Source organism: Mastacembelus armatus, chromosome 18 (genome assembly GCF_900324485.2).
Source record: "Mastacembelus armatus chromosome 18, fMasArm1.2, whole genome shotgun sequence".
Lineage (NCBI taxonomy): Eukaryota > Metazoa > Chordata > Actinopteri > Synbranchiformes > Mastacembelidae > Mastacembelus > Mastacembelus armatus.
Window position 1 is genome coordinate 466,016 of NC_046650.1, and position 26,393 is coordinate 492,408.

The 26,393-nt window shown below is 42.1% G+C and overlaps 1 protein-coding gene across 2 annotated transcripts; it reads right to left on the bottom strand.

Moving 5' to 3' along the window:
* Positions 1 to 136: 136 nt before the first annotated feature.
* Positions 137 to 25,824, bottom strand: alox12 (arachidonate 12-lipoxygenase). Of its 2 annotated transcripts, none has more exons than XM_026320893.1 (15): positions 25,548 to 25,824; positions 23,796 to 23,942; positions 23,124 to 23,325; positions 22,061 to 22,142; positions 21,855 to 21,977; positions 17,953 to 18,059; positions 17,490 to 17,662; positions 17,195 to 17,338; positions 16,518 to 16,619; positions 13,447 to 13,533; positions 13,074 to 13,243; positions 8,998 to 9,119; positions 2,743 to 2,843; positions 2,481 to 2,651; positions 137 to 626 (listed from the first exon to the last, which is right to left on the bottom strand). In XM_026320893.1, the coding sequence occupies exons 2-15, from the start codon at positions 23,940 to 23,942 to the stop codon at positions 447 to 449; spliced, it is 1,911 nt and encodes a 636-aa protein (XP_026176678.1). In that variant the 5' UTR covers positions 25,548 to 25,824; the 3' UTR covers positions 137 to 446. The 2 variants fall into 2 exon arrangements, with proteins under 2 accessions (XP_026176678.1, XP_026176669.1); XM_026320884.1 differs by having other exon boundaries at positions 16,518 to 16,721.
* Positions 25,825 to 26,393: the final 569 nt, after the last annotated feature.

A 26,393-nucleotide genomic window follows, 5' to 3' on the forward strand; every position in this document is an offset into this window, starting at 1 on the left:
GTTCATTCAGAGCATTTTCCAAAGTCCTACACTTTTGTTTGCTCCACTGTCTTCAACTTAAAAGATGAATACACTATACCACACTACAGTACTTAAAACATGAATACACCCTTCCAGATGACCGCTGACTCCTGGGTGATGATCTTTTACCAATTTAATAAAAAATCTTGTGACTGACAACTTATGCCAACTAGACACTGATACCAATAGGTTCTAACACACACTTAACATGTCCAACCACATTCAGTAGACACTGGCCATGTTGTTAAGGTGGACATGACACAAACATCATAGACACTCCTCTAATGAATGTTGCTGTTAAGTAAAAACTTGTCATAAATCATACAGGGTTTAATTAATAACTTGCCAAAAATTTTCATCCCTCAAAAGAAATAAATGTTATTACAGATCTCAGAGTTAATGTATGATTGAGCCTATTAATATTTCTATATAGTTATGCTGTTCTCTATGCGGCTGGGCAAAAGGATGAGGTACTGCAGATCCAGTCCTTCATTCTGACGCAGGATGCTGTCCTCAATCTCCTTCAGCTCTGTTCTGAACTTGTCAATCAGCTCCTTGGCCCGCCCTTCAGTGAAGTGCTCCTCTGTGTATTGACCCAAAGCAATCTAGGCAAGAGAAAACCAGAAATAACCATTTTGTTTATTTTACATTGTTTACAATCTGACACCCCATAAAATATAATTTTTCCTTTTGTGACTTACCACATATATATATATATATATATATATATATATATATATACATACACACACACACATATACATATATATATATATATATATGTGTGTTTGTGTGTGTGTGTGTGTGCGTACATACATGGCTCAATACATGAGCTATACAACATCAATAGGACTCTAAGAACCTTCATAAGGAACTCAATGGGACTGTGGAAAACAACCCTAGTGGCCAACCTCAAGCTAATTTCACAATACTTCATTAACCAACCGTCTACCAACCATCTACCAAGGAGATGCTCTGTCCCTGCTGCTGTTCTGCATAGGCCTGAACCCCCTCAGCCAGATCATCACTAAGACTGGCTTTGGGTACCGACTACAAAATGGAGCAACCATCAGCCACCTCCTGTACATGGGTGACATCAAGCTGTAAGCCAGTCCCATTGAGTTCCTTATGAAGGTTCTTAGAGTCCTACTGATGTTGTATAGCTCCAGGCATTCCAGGATCCATGTGTGAGGCATTGAGTTGTAGGCTTTCTTGTAATCAATCCAGGTGGTGCATAGGTTGGTCTGTCTGGTCTTACAGTCTCTGATGTTTTGCTCCCCTGGTGTCCTTACCCATTCCTTTCTGGACCGAGTATGGGCTGGAGATCCCAAGGTCAAAATGGGACACACCTCCAAAGGTGGTGGAGAATGACCGAGCTAAGATCCTGTGGGACTTCCCACTGTTGTTTATTGTTGCTGTTCTTTTCTCTCTGCTCTATCCACTCACCCCAACTGGTCGGGGCAAATGGCCGCCCAAACTGAGCCCGGTTCTGCTGGAGGTTTTTTCTTCCGTTAAAGGGAGTTTTTCCTCTCCACAAGTGCTTGCTCATAAGGGAATTGTTGGGTTTTTAGTTTTAGTTTCTGTAAAGTGCCTTGAGATGATTTGTATTGTGATTTGGCGCTATACAAATAAAATTGAATTGAATTGAATTGAACTTCCAGATACAGATCGACAAACTGGTGATGGCTAACCAACCGGACATAGTGGTGGACAACCAGCAGAAGAAGGCCGTAGTGGTAAATGTAGCAATCCCAAATGATAGCAACATCAGAAAGAAAAAACATGAGAAGCTTGAGAAATACCAAAGGTTGAAAGAAGAACTAGAAAAGATGTGGAAGGTAAAAGCAACAGTGGTCCCCATGGTAATCGGCACCCTCTCTCAAACTCCCAGGCCTCTGGTAGAGGACCCGAGATTGAGGAAGACACACACCACCCATAGGGGTGAGAAGGGAAAATTTTTTTATATATGTTTAATATTGCTCAATGTCACTTTACAATTTTTTAAAATTTTTAAGGAGTCTTATGCATAGGCATATTATATAAAAAATAGTTGCTGTGAAGAAATATAACTGGATCATCCACACAACAGAGAACTGATTCCCTAAAAGACACTGCTGTTGAATCAACCACTGATGAACACTGTATCTGTTGATTCCACCCCACAGATTCAACCTAAATTCTATTTAATTCACAATTAAAAATTCACAATAAAAATTATCTTAAGGCACATTCAACAAATCCTGCACTTGGACAGGAAAAACTCCCTTTAATGGAAGAAACCTCCAGCAGATCTGGGCTATGTTTGGGCTGCCAACTAGCTGGGGTAAGAAACTTTGAATAAATATATGGAATAAGTATTTGTTCAAGAAGACAGCTGTTGTTCTTTAAGTGAATTAACCCTTTCACTTGTCAGATTTTGTATATAAAAAATTATATAAAACAGATAGAGGTGTACTCACTGCATCTGGTTGTGTTCGCCCCAAATGCCATGTGATAGCCATCTGCACACAGGACTGGCTGACATCAGGAAGGGTGGCCATGATCATCTCCATGGTAACAGCATCTTTGTCTGTTGGTGGGGGCTGTCTCATGGTGCAGGGGGTGTTGGGAATCCAAGCACACCAGTCAAACTAATTCAAACAAACAAAAACAGAGTTAAACCCATTTTGTAGTATTTAAAAATAACAAACCACCACAGTGTCAGTGTGTTGTGTTCAGCACCTGTCCATTGTTAGTAGCAGCATGCTGAGCTGTACTAGTGAAAATGGCCACTGCCAGCAAGGTGGAAAGTTCCTCCCTGGTGCTCAGCTTATTGGCCAGACCTGAAATACACCCATTATGAAGTAGATAATATACATATGATAAGATAATAAGATAATACACATAATATCATATGGAGTACATATATATATATATATATATATTTGTTAAACATCTTTACCCTTCTAGAAGCTCACAATATGGTAAGCATTGTTTAAGAAGATTAAAGTTGGCCACCCACATTGTTCCATTCAAAGTTGTATTTCATTATGCACACATGCACAAAATTGTTGGTAAAGAAAAACCTACAGTGGTCACTGAAATAACTTGAAACTGACAAAAGTAATAATAAATACAAATTTACTGAAAATGAATGAAAATCAGACAGGTATTTTGGCCCACTCCTCAAGAGCAAACTGCTCCAGCTGTCTCAGGTTTGAAGGGTGCCTTCTCCAGGCTGCATGCTTCGGCTCTTTCCACAGATGTGGATTTCGGATTTAGATCAGGGTTCATAGAAGGCCACTCAGAATGGTCCAGTGTTTTGTTCTTAGTGTTTTTGGATGTTTTTAGATGTGTGTTTTGGGCCATAGTCCTGTTGGAGGACCTATGACCTGAGACTGAGGTCAAGCTTTCTGACACTGGGCAGCACATTTCGCTCCAGAATGCCCAGATAGTCTTGAGATTTCATTGTACCCTGCACAGATTCAACACAAGTTTGAAGACACCACTGATGCTAATTACAGGACACGCTTTACTTTAATTAAATTCAATTCAATTTTATTTGTATAGCGCCAAATCACAATACAAATCATCTCAAGGCACTTTCCAAAAACTAAAACTATTACTTATTACTCCCTTTGGGTAGGGGAGCTCAGTGCACCGATGGTCCTCGGGCAGTCTAGGCCTATAGCAGCATAACTAAGGGATGGTTCAGGGTTGCCTGAAGCCAGCCCTAACTATATGCTTTGTCAAACAGGAAGGTTTTAAGTCTAGCCTTAAAAGTATAGAGAGTGTCTGCCTCCTGAACCCAGGCTAGGAGCTGGTTCCATAGGAGAGGAGCTTGATAACTAAAGGCTCTGCCTCCCATTCTGCTTTTGGAAACTCTGGGAACCACAAGTAGACCTGCACTCTGAGAGCGAAGTGGTCTATTGGGATAATATGGTACTATGAGGTCTTTAAGGTATGAAGGAGCTTGATTATGAAGGGATTTGTATGTGAGAAGAAGGATTTTAAATTCTATTCTATATTTTACAGTGAGCCAATGAAGAGAAGCCAATATAGGAGAAATATGATCTCTCCTGCTAGTTCCTGTCCTGTATCCCTGCTTAGGTTACTGCCCCTGTGACCCAGCCCCGGATAAGCGGAAGAAGATGGATGGATGGATGGATGGATGGATGGTTGGATGAATGGATGGATTGTTTTTGATTAACATGGGACTATGGTCAAATCTTTTCTAGAGGTACCATCATTTTTCTCCAGGCCAGTTTCGTTGTTTTTAACCAATTAATTTTCAGTCATTTTTTATGTAATATTACTTTTGTAAGTTTCAAGTTATTTCAGTGACCATTGTGGGTTTTTCTTTGTTTAATGGAAAGGTGGAACTGTTTCCGGGTAAACGATTCACTTCCTATTGCAAGCGTGTCGCGCTGTATAGTTCGTCTACAGATTAGCAACAGACTAGCTATAGTCTAACACACTTAAAAACTAACTAAAGTCTCTAAACAATTCATTAACCGCTACACATTCCGGTACTAGTCAAGTACCTTTCTATTTTGACCGGTATTTATTGTTATTATCAGACTTAGCGTTCGTTAGCCTACCAGTTAGCTTAGTTAGCTAGTAACGTGACTTCTCCCTCTCTCTCTCTCTCTCGCTCGGTGTGCCACATGTTTAGTTATTCCTCTGCCTTCTTTAGTGATAATGATACCTGTAATAAGTGTAAGGTTGTGTCAGCCTTGGGGGCGAGGATCACTGGTTTCGATGCGCAGCTCCGCACCTTTGAACAAAAGCCAGCTAGCCTAGCCCCGTTAGCAGGTGTGGAGCCACCGAGCTCAGGGTCTGTTAGAGGTTCCAAGGGCAGCTCCGGAGCAGCCCGGAGAATTAGCCTGGGTGACGGTCCGACGGAAACGTACTCCTAAGCAGAAGCCCACGGCTCATCACCTGCCTGTTCACGTTTCTAATAGATTTTCCCCGCTCAGCGACACACCCGCTGAGAAACCGACTTTGATAATTGGCGATTCCATAGTCAGGAACGTGAAAATAGAGACACCAGCGACCATAGTCAAATGTATTCCTGGGGCCAGAGTGGGCGACATCGAGTCAGATCTGAAGCTGCTGGCTAAGGCTAATCGTAAATATGGGAAAATTATTATTCACGTTGGCAGCAATGACACCCGATTACGCCAATCGGAGGTCACTAAAATTAATGTTGAGTCGCTGTGTAACTTTGCTAAATTAATGTCGGACTCCGTAGTTTTCTCTGGACCCCTCCCCAATCTGACCAGCGATGATATGTTTATCCGCATGTTGTCGTTCCATCGCTGGCTGTCTAGGTGGAGTCCAGCAAACGATGTGGGCTTCAATGGTAGCCAGGGACGGCATCCATGCACTTTGGATGGTGCAGCTCTCATCTCTAGAGATTTGGCCGAGTTTATTAGCCGACCTAAAGCCTGACAATCCAGGGTGGGGACCGGGATGCAGAGATTCAGTCTAAAACGCCTCTCTGCAGTTTCCTTAGAGCCGCCGCCCCCCTCAAACCACATAGAGACTGTGTCTGCCCCTCGAACATATAAATCAAATAAATCAGAAGTTAACAGAAGAGGAGTTATTCACAAAAACGTAATAAAAATTAAGACCACTCCTCTTATTGAACAGAAAAACAGAACTGTCAAATGTGGACTATTAAATATTAGGTCCCTTTCATCTAAATCTTTGTTAGTAAATGATTTGATAACTGATCACCAAATTGACCTACTTTATCTTACTGAAACCTGGTTACAGCAAGATGAATATGTCAGTCTGAATGAATCAACCCCCCCTCAGTCATAAAATTTGTCATGTTCCTAAAAGCACAGGTCGAGGTGGAGGAGTAGCTACAATCTTCCACTCAGACTTATTAAACTTTCATCCTCAGAACAATTATAACTCATTTGAAAGCCTCACTCTTAGTCTCTCACATCCAAACTGGAAAACACAAAAACCAGTTCTACTTGTCATTGTGTACCGTCCACCTGTCCCTTACTCAGTTTTTAACTGAATTTCCAGACTTCCTGTCTGATTTAGTGCTTAGTTCAGATAAAGTCATTATAGTGGGAGATTTTAACATTCATGTAGATGTTGAAAATAACAGCCTCAGCACTGCATTTAATTCTATATTAGATTCAACTGGTTTCGCTCAAAATGTTAATAAACCCACCCCAGGGTTTATTAAACCCAGGGTGTTTCAAACACACCCTTGATCTTATTCTGATTTATGGCATCGGAATTGAACATCTAATAGTTTTTCTCCCAAATCCTATTTTGTCAGATCATTCTGTAATAACTTTTGAATTTAAGATAATGGATCATGCAGCATTCGGAAGAAAATTCCACTCATTCCAATCATTAACGTGTCTCTTAGACCCCATCACGACTAGACTGCTTAAAGACACCCTGCCATTAATAAACTCATCTTTATTAGACTTAGTAAATTTATCTCTAGTATCAGGCTACGTACCACAAGCTTTTAAGATTGCAGTAATCAAACCCCTACTCAAAAAGCCTAGTTTTGATCCAGAAGTCTTAATTATAATTCATTATAGACCAATTATAATTATTATATTATATTATAATTATATTATAATTAATTAATTATAGACCAATATCCAACCTACCATTTATTTCTAAAATTCTTGAAAAAGCTGTTGCTAAGCAGCTATCAGACCATTTACAAAGGAATGAACTATTTGAAGATTTTCAATCAGGATTTAGAGCACATCATAGTACAGAAACAACACTGTTAAAAGTCACCAACAATGTTCTCTTAACCTTAGATAATGGACTTGTTTCTATACTTGTCCTCCTAGACCTTAGTGCTGCATTCAACACTACTGACCACAACATCTTATTACAGAGATTGGAGCATGTGACTGGTATCAGAGGAACAGCATTAAAATGGTTCCAATCCTATTTATCAGATAGATTCCAGTTCGTTCATGTCCATGATGAACCTTCCACATGCACAAAAGTTAATTATGGAGTTCCACAAGGCTCTGTGCTAGGATCGATTCTGTTCACCCTGTACATGCTTCCTTTAGGCTATGTCGTTAGGAAGCACTCTATTAATTACCACTGCTATGCAGATGACACTCAGTTATATCTATCTATTAAACCTGTTAACACAAACCAGTTAACCAGACTTCAAGTGTGTCTGACATAAAGGCCTGGATGATCAGTAACTTTCTACTTTTAAATTCAGAGAAAACAGAGGTTATTGTATTTGAGCCTAAAAACCTCAGAAATAACTTTTCTAAAATTATAGCTACTTTAGATGGCATAACCAGCACTACTGTGAAAAACCTTGGAGTCAAAATGACGCAGAAAAACTAGTACATGCATTTGTTACCTCAAGGTTAGATTACTGTAACTCATTACTATCTGGATGTCCCAATATCTCCATATAAAGCCTCCAGTTAATCCAGAATGCTGCAGCCAGAGTCCTGACAGGAACTAGCAAGAGAGATCATATTTCTCTTATGTTAGCTTCTCTTCATTGGCTCCCTGTAAAATACAGAATTTAATTTAAAATCCTTCTTCTCACATACAAATCCCTTCATGATCAAGCTCCTTCATACCTTAAAGACCTCATAGTACCATATTATCCCAATAGACCACTTCGCTCTCAGAGTGCAGGTCTACTTGTGGTTCCCAGAGTTTCCAAAAGCAGAATGGGAGGCAGAGCCTTTAGCTATCAAGCTCCTCTCCTGTGGAGCCAGCTCCCAGTCTGGGTTCAGGAGGCAGACACTCTATACTTTTTAGGCTAGACTTAAAACCTAAAAAGCGTATAGTTAGGGCTGGCTTCAGGTAACCCTAAACCATTCCTCAGTTATGCTGCTATAGGCCTAGACTGCCCGAGGACCATCGGTGCACTGAGCCTCCCCCCCAACCATAGTTTGTCCTATCTCCCTCTCTCTCTCTGTACCTTCTGCAGGTGTCCCCGGTCCTGGAGCTGTATATCGCTGATGTGTAGTTACTGGCCCCACCAACCTTTAGTGTCTATTTGTTGTTTATTGTTGCTGTTCTTTTCTCTCTGCTCTATCCACTCACCCCAACCGGTCGAGGCAGATGGCTGGCCAAACTGAGCCCGGTTCTCCTGGAGGTTTTTTCTTCCGTTAAAGGGAGTTTTTCCTCTCCACTGTCGCCAAGTGCTTGCTCATAAGGGATTTGTTGTTTTTTTTGTTTTTGTAAAGTGCCTTGCGATGATTTGTATTGTGATTTGGCGCTATACAAATAAAATTGGAATGAATTGAAAGGGTACCAACATTGTGTACACGTGTAGTATTGTATAGTTGTGTTTTTGTACAGATTAAACAAAAGACACATTTTATATTAAATTAGACTTGTTGGTAGGTTTATTTTTGACAGGATAGCTATTTCCACCTCCTTCCAGTCTTAACGCTTGTGCACTGCTCAAAAACACTACCTTTTCGTTATGTTCGGGATGAAAACATCTACTAAAATAAACTGCTGTAAAAATATATCAGATAAATATTTTTTCAACTTTTTTTGCATAAATCTGTGTGTCAAAGATTAGTAACATCACTGATTTTGATGCATTGTTAGTTTTAGAAATATACCTAGCTTGTTTGTGAATCCACAACATGGCTTATCTAGAGGTTGAGTCAACCTCTAGATAACTTCACCTGGCCGACTGAGAACCTCCACAGACACAACATGGTTTAGCTTATTGCTCTATGATATATGCCTCCATTTTTTTTGAAATCTTAAAAACAAAGCAGTGGGTAATATTTCTTCCTCATCAACTATGTGAGAAGGAAAACCAGCTTCAAAGGCCATCCCATCATACTATACATAAAACTGAGAAGCTAGCATGCCTAGTTTATGATTTTTTCCTTCTGATATTGTAAAAATTAATGAGTTCATTTTTGGAGTTATTTTTTTGTAATAACTCATGTCTCATGCATTTCAGAATGAAAATGCAGGATACTGATTACTGACCAAAGTTAGGAAGATCTGTGAAGCCCTCCTGTGATATGTCTCTGATCCAGGCTTGGAGCTCCAGGTCCTCTTGCACATCCTGGTCTGACTGGTAGTAGAGGCTTAACATACCTGAGACAAAACTGAAGGAGGAATTGCATCTAGTTACTACTCACAGTAAAAGGTATAGGTGCAGTCCTAAAATTACATGGACATCGAAAAAACATCATACAGCAGTTTGCCAGACTAACACAAACCTAACCTCTCATACCCAAACTGAAAAAATCAAAAACAATCCATCCATTCATCCAACCATCCATCCATCCATCCATCCATCCATCTTCTTCCGCTTATCCGGGGCTGGGTCACAGGGGCAGTAACCTAAGCAGGGATACAGGACAGGAACTAGCAGGAGAGATCATATTTCTCCTATATTGGCTTCTCTTCATTGGCTCACTGTAAAATATAGAATAGAATTTAAAATCCTTCTTCTCACATACAAATCCCTTCATAATCAAGCTCCTTCATACCTTAAAGACCTCATAGTACCATATTATCCCAATAGACCACTTCGCTCTCAGAGTGCAGGTCTACTTGTGGTTCCCAGAGTTTCCAAAAGCAGAATGGGAGGCAGAGCCTTTAGTTATCAAGCTCCTCTCCTATGGAACCAGCTCCTAGCCTGGGTTCAGGAGGCAGACACTCTCTATACTTTTAAGGCTAGACTTAAAACCTTCCTCTTTGACAAAGCGTATAGTTAGGGCTGGCTTCAGGCAACCCTGAACCATCCCTTAGTTATGCTGCTATAGGCCTAGACTGCCCGAGGACCATCGGTGCACTGAGCTCCCCTACCCTAACCCCCCCCTTTCCCTTCCCCTCCCCTCTCTTCTCTCCTCCCACCTCATGTATATTCCACCATTGAATCTTACTAACCTTGTGTTCTCTCTCTCCCCTAGTTTGTGCTCTCTCCCTCTCTCTCTATTCTCTCTGTACCTTCTGCAGGTGTCCCTGGTCCTGGAGCTGTATATCGCTGATGTGCAGTTACTGGTCCCACCAACCTGCAGTGTCTATTTGTTGTTTATTGTTGCTGTTCTTTTATCTCTGCTCTATCCACTCACCCCAACCGGTCGAGGCAGATGGCCGCCCAAACTGAGCCCGGTTCTGCTGGAGGTTTTTTCTTCCGTTAAAGGGAGTTTTTTCCTCTCCACTGTCGCAAAGTGCTTGCTCATAAGGGAATTGTTGGGTTTTTAGATTTAGTTTTTGTAAAGTGCCTTGAGATGATTTGTATTGTGATTTGGCGCTATACAAATAAAATTGAATTGAATTGAATTGAATTGAATTGAATTGAATTGAATTGAATTGAATTGAATTGAATTGAATACCCAGACTTCCTTTTCCCTGGACATTTCCTCCAGCTCTTCCGGGGGTACACCGAGGTGTTCCCAGGCCAACCGAGAGACATAGTCCCTCCAGCTTGTCCTAGGTCTTCCCCAGGGCCTCCTCCCAGTGATGCCTATCTCTAAGGCATGCCAGGTTGGGGCTTGAAGGAAAGTGCCTGATGGCCAGGTCTCCCCCCATGGGGCCCAGCTGGACAAAGCCCATAATGGCGATGTGGGGCTACCCTTCTGCTACCCTTCTGTGGGCCCACCACCCCCAGGAGAATCCTTAAGGTGCATTGTGGATCGGGCAGTGGAATGTCAGCATGGACTGTCATCTCACTGGCGGGGGAAGGAGCCTGAGCTTGTGCGGGAGGTTGAGGGGTACTGACTAGAGATAGTCGGGTTCACCTCCACGCACAGCCTGGGCTCTGGAACCCAACTCCTTGAGGGGTTTGGACTCTCTTCTATTCTGGAGATGCCTGCAGTGAGAGGCAGTGGGCTGGAGTGGGCTTGCTTATAGCTCCCCAGCTCAGCTGCCAGGTGTTGGAGTTTTCCCCGTTGAGTGAGAGGGTCACTTCCCTGCACCTCTGGGTCAGGTGTCTCACTGTTGTTTTGGCCTATGGGCCAAGCAGCAATACAGAGTACTTGGCCTTTTTGGAGTCTCTGGGAAAGGTGCTGAAAGGTGCTCCAACTAGGGACTCCGTCAGTCAGCTGGGGGAACTTCAACACTCACGTGGAGGGGAATGGCCTCTCCGTTCTAAGCTGTTGCTGGACTTCTGTGCTAGTCACAGCTTGTACACTCGGGTGAAGAGCTGTCAACTGATCACCACCTGCTAGTGAGTTGGATCCATTGTTGAAGGAGGAAGTGGGACAGACTCAGCAGACCTAAATGTATTGTGAGATTCTGTTCGGAATGTTTGGCCAAACCCTCTGTCAAAGAGGTCTTCAACTCCCACCTCCAAGAGAGCTTCAACCAGATGACATGCCTCTTCAACATCGCATGCAATTGGGGACAGTACCCCTGGATCAGCAGACCGGGGTGGTGGTCCCACTTTCTAAGAAAGAGGACCCGAGGGTGTGTTCCAACTATAGAGGGATCACACTCCTCAGCTTCCCTGGGAAGGCCTATGCCAGGGTGCTGGAGAGGAGAATCTGGCCGATGGCAGAGCCTCGAATTCAGGAGGAACAATGCAGTTTTCATCCCGGTTATGGAACACTGCACCAACTCTATTTGGAACACTGGATCAACTCTCTTCAGAGTGCTCGAGGGTTTTTGGGAGTTTATGAGGTCAGATGTGCTTTGTGGACTTGGAGCAGGTATTCAACTGCGTTCCTCGTGACATCCTGTGGGAGGTGCTCTGGGAGTATGCGGTCCAGGGCCCTTTGCTAAGGGCTATCTGGTCTCTGTACAACCAGAGCAGGAGCTTGGCTCACATTGCCAGTTCTGTTCATTATTTTTGTGGACAGAATTTCTAGGCACAGCCAGGGGCCGGAGGGAGTCCAGTTCGGGGACCACAGGATCATGTCATCCTGTTGGCTTCATTGAGCCAGGACCTTCAGTGTGCACTGGGGCGGTTTGCAACCGAATGTGAAGCGGCTGGGAAGAGAATCAGCACCTCCAAGTCTGAGGCCATGGTTCTCAACTGGATCTGCCATCTCCAGGTCAGGGGAGAGACCCTGCCTCAGATGGAAAAGTTTAAGTATCATTGGGATCTTGTTTACAAGCGAGGGAAGGACGGAACGTGAGATTGACAGACAGATCGGTGCATCAGCAGCAGCAATGTGGTCAATGTATCGGTCCGTTGTGGTGAAGAAGGAGCCGAGTCGAAATATGAAGCTCTCCATTTACTGGTCAATCTATGTTCCTACTCTAACCTATGTTCATGAGCTTTGGGTCATGACTGAAAGGACAAGATCTTGGATAAAAGCGGCTGAAATGAGCTTCCTTCAGAGGGTGGTCGGGCGCTCCCTGAGAGATAGGGTGAGGAGCTCGGCCACCTGGGAGGAGCTCGGAGTAGAGCCGTTGCTCCTCCACATTGAGAGGAGCCAGCTGATGTGGCTTGGGCATCTCTTCCAGATGCCTTCTGGGTGCTTTCCTAGGGAGGTGTTCCGGGGATGTCCCACCAGGAGGAGGCACCGGGGAAGACCCAGGACATGTTGGAGTGACTGTCTCTCGGCTGGCTTGGGAACACCTTGGTGTCCCCCGGAAGAGCTGGAGTTAGGGTCCAGGGAAAAGAAGTCTGGGCATCCCTGTGTAGGCTATTACACCCGCAACCCAGCCCCAGATAAGCGGAAGAAGATAGATGGATGGATGGATGGATGGATGGACCTATAAATGTTACTTATGTTTTGGGTTTGCAATCACTTTCTACTTGGTTTTAGTGTGATTACACTGGAGGGACATAAACTTTCATAAATTAAAACATTTAACTAATTTATCTTGCTAAATTGTCATTTTATATCTAGCCACAATTTTAAATCTCCTGCTCTCCACCTGGTGAAAAATTGGAAGACTCAGCATCATTATTCAGAATTGACTTCTTACTTATAATACCACTTCCTAAAAAAGAGTCAGTGCTATGTACAAGTACAGGAATTATTGCTCTATCATATATTAGAGTGATACCTGTATATTATATCTCAGAATGTAGACCCAGCAGCAGTGTACTGCCAGCTGCTAGTGGTGTGTTAATGTGTTTATGTGAGCATAGTGTTGCCTACCTGTGTATGGCCTCCCACAGCATCAAACTGTGTTCTCTGTAGAAATAGTTTGGGAGCTGTGACACTCCTCTGTCAGGAAAGTCATTATGTGGCTGCAAGGAGCGATAGGTCAGCACCTTGTACTCCCTCTGAGCCAGAATCAACAGGCCATCACCACCTGTAGACACAACCTTCACGCAAACATGTAAAATCACTGTGACTATGACCACCATCATTATTTACCACCGTGTTGTTCATTACTTTACAAATCAAAGACTACTATGACACTGTGGAAAAGTGGAGGACCTACAATAACTTCTGGCAAGGTATATCAAGCACACATAAAACTAACTGAAACGTGAAAACCCAAATAAAATATTTCAGAGTGACAGACCTGTTTAAAGATGCCATTAGCAGAGAGAAGCTGTGTGCGTCCCCTGCAGTTGATCTCTAGTGTGTAGCGCAGGTGAGGAGCCAGAAGCTGCAGCAGGAAGATATATAAAACTGTTCAGAGTACATCTGTTTTAACTGAAGCCAAATTCATGTGTGAAGTCAGTATAATGAACGATTCCTTAGACATGCTTGTCTGATTCATTTCAAATCCGTAATTAATACACTGTTCTCTGTAACTATGTGTTATGACCACTGATCATTCTGCTTTTAGTGTATTTCCTCTTGCTGTGTGTGTATGCGTGCATTTCTGGCTTGTGCTCATTTAGAATTAGAGAGATCACCACGCAACCATGACTGGTAGAGCTGTCTTGCCATCATTTGTCTGAAGGGTCTTTGAATCAGTACCTGAAACATCATCAACCATGGACCCCATCTTCCATTTGGCACTTGAATCTTCTCACTAACTGGATCTCTACATGCCACCGGCACACCTATACTGTGCTGTGCCTTCTCATGTGCAGTTTGCCTTGTTGTGTGTTATGTCTCTGTGATTACTGTTGCTTGTCTGAATCATGCCATTGTCAGAGGCCAAAGGCGGGATTTGGGGCAAACTTTATTGTTTTTGTTGTGGAAATATACTACTGGTTCATGCTCTTTGTTGTTGCCATATTGTCCTGTGTTGCCAGTTTTGAGCCAAGGTTTAGAGGAGCAGTATCTCTTTTAATTTGTTCTGGTTTGATAGAGTTATTAGAGTTACATTCTTTAGTTGTACTGTTTTCTACTCCTTTTAAATTTCAGAACAGGCTGGATTTATTTTATTGCTTTGTCCATTTGTCCATATGCATTTGCCCACCTTTTTTCGGCACATGGCTGAAAAACACATACCCAAATTAAACTAGCTGTTGTTCTTACATTTCAAGAGTTATATTGATGACCTTGGTGTCATTTGAAGCAAAAGCTTTCCAGTTTACTGTCGGCGCGCTGTCAAATGTAAAATATGACTCCCCTCCCCATCTAGCTTCGAGCGCTGCTTGCCCAGCGTTGTCAAGGCAATATTTACAGTAGCGGTGGGGGCCATTTAAAGCCCACTGATGCATAATCAAACATAACGAGTCATATACTGTTGGAAAGGCCTCATCATTGGCTACAAGATGCGTCAGTCAACATTAACGAACAATACGATTGGCTGATTCCACTGTCAATTGAAGTTAGTCTATGCCCCCTGACTAAGATTTGCTCTGAGGGTGTGAATTCTATTGGTTTTAGGGTTAGTTACACTGTGAAACGTAACAAACATGTTTGATTGAGGCCTCGTGTTTCACAGAAGCTATGTCAAACTTTATTGAATAATTGGCGAAATCAATCGTAAAACGAACCAGATTACAGCTTTTCATGAGGAGGACAATGGTTTTATGGATTTACTGTATAATAATACGTCATTTGGACTAAAACATGGGTGTACTTTGTTCTATGGATTCTAATGAACAAAACGATATGCGACACTCGATGTTTGAGTACACGTATGAAGTAACACGACAGAAAGGTAAGAACCAGCGTACTGTACTGTATTTGTACTGTTGTTAAATATTAAGAAACTGTAGTCGCTGTGATTATCCATCCATCCATCCATCCATCCATCCATCTTCTTCCACTTATCCAGGGCCGGGTCGCGGGGGCAGTAGTCCAATCAGGGATACCCAGACTTCCTTCTCCCTGGACACTTCCTCCAGCTATTCCGGGGGGGACACCGAGGTGTTCCCAGGCCAGCCGGGAGACATAGTCCCTCCAGCGTGTCCTGGGTCTTCCCCGACTTTAAGGTTTTATTAGATATAAAATTTGTTAGACTGTATTTAAATTTATCCGACGATCTTTGGTGAAATATCTGGACATATTTTGGACTAACTTTGGGACCTGGGGCACCTAGAGCCTTTTTCTCCCTATGTTATGTTTGAGTTTTTTATTTGCTCTAAAGAATAAACTTTATTAATCCCTTAGGGGAAATTCAGGTATTATGTTAGTTCCTTTTCTATTAGATTACTGAGTTGTAGCACTATGTATACACCACCAGTCAAAAGTTTGGACACACTTTCCCTTTGGATTCAGTGTCCAAACTTTGGCTGGTACTGTATATAATAATTGTCTGCAGTATACCATTTGGGGCTTAAGTTTCCATTAGTGAAATTTAACACATCCTGCAGATGTTTAAAAAAGCTTTCCTGTAAAGGGAGAGCGTATAGATGGATATACAGTATAAGATTTATTAATTCCTGAAGAGAAATTCAAGAGGTGTCATATGATCTACAAGCCATTGTAAGTGTTTTTTGTCAGGATCTGAACCGGGTTTCCGGTTCTGAGCCCTGCCTGGCGTCTTATTTTGGTTAGTTTCCTGTTTCTGTTCTGTGTTTAGTTCCAGGTGCCTTTATGTTTCAGTTGTCATTAGTGGATTGCTTTCACCTGTGTCTTGTGTTTAGTATTTAAGTTCTCCGGTTCCCTTTGTTCCCTGCCAGAACATTAGTTACGTTACTGATGTCAAGGACAGTTACAGTCGTTCGAGGAATTTCGTTAGTTAGTTAGTTACATTCGTTCGAGGAATTGTGTTAGTTTCTGTTTCCCTGTCTGTCTGCCTGCCTGTCTGCCTGCCCGCCGAGTGGCGGAGAGTGTCTTGTGTTTTGCCTGAGCCCTGGACGATCCAGGGGGAATAAAAGCCTGCAGTGTCCTGCATTTGGGTCCTCACCACTCTTTCTTGCACCGCCGACACCCGAGGACATAACAGTTTTAATGTGAACCATCTTACGTTGCGCATTAAAACTGAAAATTACTGAATACTAAACAACAGTGAACAGTTTTGTCTTAACCACAGAAACAGAGCTATTAGAACAAAGACTTGTCTCAAAAAGAAGCTTATAACTAATGTGTGTCAAATCTCTGAAATTTAAAGGAAATAAAGGCTCCAGACAATATTTGAAAATTGTTAGTTTGACTAACGCAATGCAAACCTACAATGACTTTATATCCCCAGAATTGTATGCAGGACAGATTAGATCTAAAAATATGACTTGTGTGGTTATGTACCTTATAGATAGGGTGTACAACAGGAAGCTGTCTCAGAGTAGCCACACAAACCACTTCCACAACCAGATGAGTCCTGAGTAGATGAGAGAGCAGCTGGAACACCTGGAACTCAGAGTGACGCACCCACATTTTAGCCAATACCCAGGCCAAAGGTGGGTCTTTGGGCAGGAATATGGGTGTGTCAAGGCCTGGAGTCTGCTCTAGCTAAGAACAAGGAGGGGGAGACAATTACACACAGTCCAGTTTTACTATAAAAGGGAACGTGAACTTTACATCTGTAGGACCTAAAGTTCAGCTAGTTTTTGTTTTAGCCACTGTTGTTTCCAATGTAGTGTTAGTGATGTTATAGTGGCACAACTTACTAAGAGCTGTTGTGGCCACAACTTAACAGTCGGGACCAAGATGTAGCCACAATCTGGTGCTCCCTGGGCAGATTGCCAGTCTATCACAAGGCTGACACACAGACAAATACTCACACCCTCAGGCAATTTAGAGTCACCAATCAACCTATCTTGCATGCGTTTTGACTGTGGGAGGAAGCTGAAGTATCTAGAGGAAACCCAAGCAGACATGGGGAGCAACATGGGCTGGCAACATTGCTACCCACTGCTTCGCTGTGCCACCCAAGATTTAACACTTTGATATACAGTAGTATAGGTCTAAGCGTAATGATATACCTGTATAGCAATAGGTATGAGTCCTTCATCTGGGTGTTGATACAGGAGACAGAATGGAGCAGCAATGTACTGCGGTTTACCGTTGATTGTGTTGGTGGGAATTCCATCCATGATGGCATAGTCTAACAAGTAGATATTCCCTGCCTGACAGAAGAGAGTCAGAAAAATAAAAAAACATGAAGACATACAGGCAGTTAAATAAACAATTTTAAGCCACAAATTAAACAATATTCAAGTTGTGTTGTTAGGTAAAGCCTAGATAAACTTTATGGCCAAATATACTGCATTTCTCTACTTGTAGTTCTTTGTCCAGATTGGTCCTGGGAGCCATGGAGCTCTGCACCATGTTTGCTGTGACGGAGAAGTTCTTTGGCAGCTTTGTGCACCTCTGGATCATCCTTGGGTTGGTACCATTCAGACACTGGTACCCAAAGAACCAGTCCTCCTTCCAGTTCTTCATACAGTACTCTGAGTCAAAAAAAACATAAATGGTATAAACTACAGTATTTACAAATGAAGTATTAGCAACCTGTTAAAAATAATAATTACTATTTTTAGCACTGAACAACTACACCACCCTGAAGTTTGGTACAACGTCTATGTCTAAAACTCATATTACAGCATTAGAATGGTGATAGAGGTGGTCTCATCTGACAAGAGGCGGGCTCCACCCTGGACAGATCACCTATCACAGGGCTGACACATAGACACAACCCTCATCAGATTTTCTGAGGAATGTGTAGTGTGGATTTATTCACCAGCTATAGGGCTTCTTAGTTTCCAGAAGATCCGTTTGAAATCGTCCAGGTCATTCCAGGACTTCCCAAACCTGATGGCCAGCTTCTTCAGAGATAATTCCAGCAAACTGACAGTAAAAAATGGTGCAGTTGACTTCAGAGATAATTCCAGCAAACTGACAGTAAAAAATGGTGCAGTTGACATTCATCATGTTGTGGGGGTACAGATCTTTTAATGTAACACTTATATGGGGACCGAAAAACCAATTCAATTCAATTCAGATTCATTTGTATAGCGCCAAATCACAGTTTAATCATCTCAAGGAAAGGTAAGACCAGCTTCTACAAGTTTATTAATTTATTATAGGATTAATATTGGGATACACCTCTAGCTTTGTGGGAACCATTTTGACCTTAAATCTTTCAAACTGAGGACATTTTGATAAATTAAGGACAATTTGTCTTGTCCTTACTTTACCACAGTTCTGTTTATGTGTGCCATGATGGGAGAATTATGTTTCCGGTCTTGGACCTTTATTTTGGTACCTGGCTTCCGGTCTCGCCTAGTTGTGTTATAGGCAGCTTTATGTTTCATTAGCATGATTAATTTCACCGGTGTTTGATTAGTCTTTTGTTTTAGTGTATAAATACATCCCGATTTCCTTTGCTCCTCGTTGGAGGATTAAAGTTTGCTTACGTCTGTTATGTTCGCCTGTACGTCAAGGGCAGAGTTTATGGCTGCGTCCAACATCGCATAATTATCTAGCAGGTACTACATTTGAATAAGTATGTACTTCCCGACCATTTAAACAGTATGTTCTTCTTCTTTTCCTTTCGGCTGCCTCCTTCAGGGGTTGCCACAGCGAATCATCTGCCTCCATTTAACCCTATCCTCTGTATGCTTCACACCCACACCAACTATCCTCATGTCCTCCTTCACTACATCCAAGAATCTCCTCTTTGGTCTTCCTCTAGGCCTCCTTCCTGGCAGCTCTAACCTCAGCATCCTTTTACCAATGTATTCACTGTCACTCCTCTGAACATGCCCAAACCATCTCAATCTGGCTTCCCTGGCTTTTTCTCCAAAACATCTAACATGAGCTGTCCCTCTGATGTACTCATTCCTGATCCTATCCATCCTCGTCACTCCCAGACAGAACCTCAACATCTTCAGCTCTGCTGCCTCCAGCTCTGCCTCCTGTCTTTTTCTCAGTGCCAGTGTCTAAACCATACAGCATTGCTGGTCTCACCACTCTTATACACCTTTCCTTTCATTTTCCTTTCCTACCTCTTTTGTCACACATCACACCTGACACTTTCCTCCACCCGTTCCAACCTGCTTGCACACGTCTCTTCACTTCTTTTTCACTCTCCGTTGCTCTGGACTGTTGACCCTAGGTCCTTAAAACCCTCCACCCTCTTCACGTCTACTCCCTGTAACCTCACCGTTCTACTTGAGTCCCTCTCATTTCCATACATGTACTCTGTTTTACTGCGGCTAACCTTAATTCCTTTCCTTTCCAGAGCAAACCTCCACATCTCTAGATTTTCCTCCACCTGCTCTTTGCTCTCACTACAGATGACAATGTCATCTGTAAACATCATGGTCCACAGAGATTCCTGTATAACCTCATCTGTTAAGTCTGTCCATCACCACAGCAAACAAGAAGGGGCTCAAAGCCGATCCTTGATGCAGTCCCACCTCCACCTTGAACTCCTCTGTCACCCCTACAGCACACCTCACCACTGTCTTACAGCTCTTACAGCTCTCATACATGTCCTGCACCACTCAAACATACTTCTCTGCCACTCCAGACTTCCTCATACAAAACCACAGCTCTTCTCTCGGCACCCTGTCATACGCTTTTTCCAAATCTACAAAGACACAATGCAGCTCCTTCTGGCCTTCTCTGTACTTCTCCATCAGCATTCTCAAAGCAAATATTGCATCTGTGGTACTCTTTCTTGGCATGAAACCATACTGCTGCTCACAAATGCTCACTTCTGACCTCTTCATTCGTACTTCATTGTGTGACTCATCAGCTTTATTCCTCTGTTGTTTCCACAACTCTCCACATCTCCCTTGTTCTTAAAGATGGGCACCAGTACACTTCTCCTCCATTCCTCAGGCATCCTCTCACTCTCCAAGATCTTGTTAAGCAGCCCAGTCAAAAACTCTACTGCCACCTCTCCTAAACACTTCCATACCTCCACAGGTATGTCATCAGGACTAACTGCCTTTCCACTCTTCATCCTCTTCAACGCCTTCCTCACTTCATCCTTACTGATCTTTGCTACTTCCTGCTCCACAAAAGTCACCTCTTCTACTCTGTGCTCTCTAACATTTTCCTCATTCGTCAACTCTTCAAAGTATTCCTTCCATCTTTCCATCACACTTGTGGCACCTGTCAAAACATTTCCATCCCTGTCCTTAATCACCCTGCACATCCTTCCCATCTGTCTCTCTGCCTCGCCAACCTGTACAAATCCACCTCTCCCTCCTTAGTGTCCAACCTATCATACAAATCATCATATGCCCTTTGTTTGGCCTTTGCCACCTCTACCTTCACATTACGCTGCATCTCCCTGTACTCCTGTCTGTTCTCTTCTGTCCTCTTAGGGTCCCACTTCTACTTAGCTAAACTTTTCCTCTTAACACACTCCTGAACTTCCTCATTCCACCACCGAGTCTCCTTATCTGCTTTCCTCTTTCCAGATGACACACCAAGTACCCTCCTACCCGTCTCCCTGATCACTTTAGTTGTAGCTGTCCAGTCATCCAGAAGAACTTCCTGACCTCCCAGAGCCTATTTCAGCTCCTCCCTGAAAGCCACACAACACTCTTCCTTTTTCAACTTCCACCACTTGGTCCTCGGCTCTGCCCTTGTCCTCTTCATCTTCCTCACCACCAGAGTCATCCTACACACCACCATCCTATGCTGTCTGGCTACACTCTCCCCAGCCACTACTTTGCAGTCACTGATCTCTTTCAGGTTGGAACGTCTGCACAAGATGTAATCAACTTGTGTGCCTCCACTCTTATATATGTCACCCGATGCTCCTCCCTTTTCTGGAAAAATGTGTTCACTACAGCCATTTCCATCCTTTTTGCGAAGTCTACCACCATCTGTCCTTCTGCATTCCTGTCCTGCATACCAAACTTACCCATCACTTCCTCATCACCTCTGTTTCCCTCACCAACATGTTCGTTGAAGTCTGCCCCAATCACCACTCTCTCACCACTAGGGATACCCTGAATCACCTCATCCATCTCCCTCCAGAATTTCTCCTTCTCTTCTAACTCACATCCTACCTGTGGGGCATAACCACTGACAACATTCAACATCACACCTTCAACTTCCAACTTCAGACTCATCACCCTATCTGACACTCTCTTCACCTCCAGTACATTCCTAGCAAAATCCTCCTTCAGTATAACTCCTACTCCATTCCTCTTTCCATCCACACCCTGATAAAACAGCTTGAACCCTGCTCCTAATCTATAGGCCTTGCCACCCTTCCCACCTGGTCTCCTGAACGTCTCCTCTCCCATTGCCTCATGGGATAGCAAATTGTCTATTGTATGCATAATACAGAATTCGGGCGGAAGTAGTAGGTCATCCGGGTACTTCTCGCCTACTATTTTTCGCATACTACTACTTGCCTCGCGTACTAGCTTTTGCATACTCTATAACACGCGAATATGCGATGTTTGTACGTCGAGTGGCGGAGTTGTCCTGCACATGGGTCCTGTGCCTCTCATTCAACCCCACACCTAGTGTTAGGGTTACGTTTTGATTTAGGTTAGGGTTAGGCATTTATTTGTGATAGTTAAGGTTGCTCTAACATGCTAAGGAATGCATTATGTCAAGGAGTGTTCTCACACAGAAATATAAGTATGTGTGTCCCTGTGCACCACCTACGCATAATTCAAGGAATGTTCAAAATCACTCCTCTTCTCATTTTCAAAGCGGACATCTTGGGGTAAATCTGCTTCAGTTTTAGCATCGATACATCTGGGAATCCCTGGAGCCCACGTTGACCATCTGACACAGAAATCAGTGTGACAGAAAAATTAACAGTTTTACTTTGGAGGGAAGCTCTATTTTGTGTTGTGTTGCTATTGCACCTGTAAGTCTTCTGTCTCTCCTGCAGCTCTGTCTTCCTGTGTGCCAGCAGCTGTGGCAAGGAATCATCCCTCAGTGTTTTAGCTAAGGGGACAGGAAAAGTTTCCTTTTAACAGTTCAGAATGCCTGGAGATCTTAAGAGCAACACAGAGGAGGTAAAAATCCCTTCTAGGCTGAGAATGGGGTAGTTATTTGGTTTTGTGAATGAGTGAACTCCACTTAAAAGTGGACAGCTTCATGATGGATGTTCTCTGCTGCTGGCAATAGAGGAAATACAACTTGGAAAATCCATAAACAAATTTCATGGAAATGGAAAGAAGTCATATCAGCCCCAGCATTCCAGCTTGTTTGTCCAAAGACAAAGGGACACATTGTGATCAGATCTCAGTATGTAAATTAGTTTGGTGAAGCTACAAGACTTGTCACAAACATGGCGTGCTCCATTTAAGGAAAGGAATATCACAGGCAACATTAATTTTTAGCTAACATTTTGAGAGGAGACCTTTCACTAGCTGTGCAGATATGTTTCTTAATGTTGATCACACTGTGCAGACTGCATTTACACTTGGCAAAGATATGACCACAATGCCAGTTAGACGACCTACAGAAGAGGACTGGCCAGTCAAAACATCTTTGAACCTCTGCAGAATGTGTGGGCGAACTTTTGATGCGTAGTGGAAATATCGTGCACTTTCATGCTAAAATGAAGGCTAGGTTTGCATTGCACTTTTAGTTAATCTCAGCAGAGACCATTTCATATCAACACTGGCTCATAACAGCAACCCATGGAAACAGCTGAAAGGATGACTAATTCACACAGCAGAATTTGCATGTCAGCCTCTGCTAGGACAAAATTGGACCATAATGCTTGGCTATGAAGAAAAATTTTTCTGACTAGTGCTACTTTTGTTAACGAAGACAATGACCAAAAATGTTTAATAACCTTTTTTTTTCAATGATTAGGACTAGACGCTGACAAGCTAAGAGTAGTATCTGATATCAACTATGACAAAATGTAGTTTTTTTTTTAGTTGACGAGACAAGACAGACTGTTATTCGTCCTACCTATTCCTTCTCTTATTTCCACCTTAATGTCTCCTACAAGCCAGCGGTAACAGGGAAAGGTCAGAACTTTGTCTCCACCTGGAGGCTCTACTGTGACGTAGCGACAGAACCAGTTATCTTCCACCCAGTACCTCTTTTTCTCCAGTCTAACCAGTAGTAGAGAGCCTAAAGGCAAGTGACTGGTCACCTTGTACGTGTCCACCTAACAGAGATGGTTGGATACAAAAATAGAAAGAAGTTAAAAAAAAAACATTGCTTCATTACCTCTGCTCTGCTCATCCATGATATTTGAATACTCTCCAAGGACAGATAGGCGACTATACTGTAAGTAATAAGTCCTGTGTGTGGCTCTTCTCGCCAGGCTCTCTTCACAATCTGGACATACCAAGAAATCCTCCCCTGGGAAAATCTCCACTGGGTGAATGCCAGGAGATGCCATCTCAGCTGGCTTTTTTTGACACCAAGACCACTGTAGCTTAATGGTTAATTAATTAATGTGTCTCATTCATTTGCACTGAATCACAGAATAGAAGATATTTAATGAATTCTGTTTAGAAATTGCACATCAAACATGAATAAGTCAACAAAAGAGAAATAAATTAAGAAATAAACATATAAGAAGATTTGATTCCAAGTTGATGGACTCTTTCTTTTCAAGTCACACACACTTACTGCTCCTCGACAGAAGTCCAGCCCAGGGTTATCCAGCAAGGTGCGCTCACTCTCCCCTTTCTCCCCCACCAGGGTCATAAATATGTAGTTGTTTGTGCCTGAATATTCTGATGTGCCAGTTGCTACTGTTACAGTGTAGATTTCCATCTAAAGGCATGAACACACACGCACATACAAAAACACAGTATGTTACTGAGTAAGGTTTAACTTGACAGCCAGTGGGATACTTGATTTGACTTCAAATAATGCTTTGAACATTCTGTATTTTGAACCCAGAAAGAAATTAGGCTGGGCCTTGAATTTAGCCCAAATGCCCCTAGCCTCTGCTGGTTTCTGTAACCGAGGCTCCAGAGCTGACAGTTGAGGGCAGACACAACAACTAGAAGCTTGCCCTGCCCTTTAGGCAGCAACATCTCTGGGTCATGACAATAATTTGAATATTATTTCAAGAATAACCAAATATGTAACTATACTGAGGCAAATGAGTTGATGAAAAGAACAGATAAATGGTCTAAACAATTATGACAGTCTGTGGCAGGATATGTCTAAGACCTGCATCATGAGACATGATGTGCCTAAAGTAAATGTCTTGTTGATGCATGCACTTTACTGTAGCACATACAGCTACTATACAAGTCTTACTTGTTAACATAATAATAATCAATATGAACTGGACTGTTACTACTTGCTACTTTTTACTGTTTAAGACTACTTGAATTTCTCTTTGGGGATTATTGAAGGTTAACTAAACTTAAAAATACTTACATTTATTTATTTGACCATGGCCAATTTATTTAAGATATATATATGTAACTTGTAACCTACTGTAGACTTCCTGGGTGAAGGTCACAAATATAAGCGGCTATCATAAAATCTCTGTGCCTTCATGTTGAAAGGAGGCAGTTTAGGTCTCCAGGATGCCTCCTGGATGTCTTCCATTGGAGTTTTTAACGTGCTAACCCCTGGGCCATTTTTTAAGCTTATGATCAGAAAACAGGAAAGACAAAATTCGTAATCATTGCTTCAAAATGCGACATTTATTTGTCTTGGTTGGTCTTTCATCGAGTTTTAGTGTTGGAGAAATAGGACTTGTACTGCTGGAATCTGCTTAGTGTTAGCTTTCAAATGGTGAATAGCTTGTTGCATTAGCATGAAATTTTATAAAATTTATTTAATTATAAATTATTATATATAATTCAAAATATGTTTTAGAAAATTGTTCATGACATATTTTAGGTCTTGCACCTGTAGCTTGTTTTTGACATGTGCCCAATTAATTGCTTGTTGCTTGAAATGTGTTTTGTCTTCCTAAAATTGGTTTTGATGAGCTTTTAGTGGACCTTCTTCTGGTTATGTGGATGTATAGCATGTGTATGTTGCTACAAACTTCTCATGTCTAGTATCGTAAGAGCATAGCTGCATCTGAACACACTGGAGAACACACTAGAGAGGCTATGTATTTCAACTGTCATAGGAATGACTCAGAAGACCGCTACCATTTTGACAGTTTCAGATAAAAAAACAAAAATTTGATGTATAGATGGATGGGTGAATATTCAGTATATTCTAATATATAAAATATATTTCACAGATGATGTGTTTAGGGGCATCAAGAGATGTATAAACTATATACTGTCTCTCTATACACACACACACACGCACACATACATACATATATATATATATATATATTAAATGTAAATAATCACACTCACCTATCCATGTTAGGAAGAACAACAGAAAAACACTCACCTTAGTCTACAGTTGTGTTCACTCCTGACTACCCTTTCCTCCCTTTGATTGTACTTTGACACCTCCCTTTTTTTGTTATCCTCCGTGTTTCTTTTCTTCCCTTTCTCTCACTTAAAAGTCCTTGCTGGTTTCTGCTGTATGTTCAGCCTTTTGTCTGTTCAGAATTTCGAAATGGAACAATCTGTTTCTCTGTTGCCAGTTTCAGTCATTTTAGTAGAAGTTTGTGTAACACACTCACTCCCTCACTCCTACTGCTTAGCTGTACTGACTCTCTTTCTCGCAGTCCTTTCAATGAAACGTTTGTGTTGTCACACCTCACTGTACACATACACCCACACACACACAGTTGCAAAAGAGAAGTTGAGTCAATTTGTAGGTTTCACAGTGTCAGTTGAGCTTAACGTTACAGACCAGTATACGAGCAGCAGCTGTAAAAACTTCATTCAATAATAGAATTTAACCCCTGTTAAAATTTTTATTCTTAGAATTTGGTTGTAAGAAACAACACAGGACCATGGAGCCTTTGTCATGCTGTGACAAAACAGAAATCCTGCTCAACTAGAGCAGAGATATTTAAGAGATATTTGAAATCCACAATAGAATTTAAAATCCTTCTTCTCACATACAAATCCCTTCATGATAGATAGATAGATAGATACAGTGGGTACGGAAAGTATTCAGACCCCTTTAAATTTTTCACTCTTTGTGTCATTGCAGCCATTTGCCAAAATCAAAAAAGTTCATTTTATTTCTCAATGTACACTCAGCACCCCATCTTGACAGAAAAAAACAGAAATGTAGAAATTTTTACAAATTTATTAAAAAAGAAAAACTGAAATATCACAT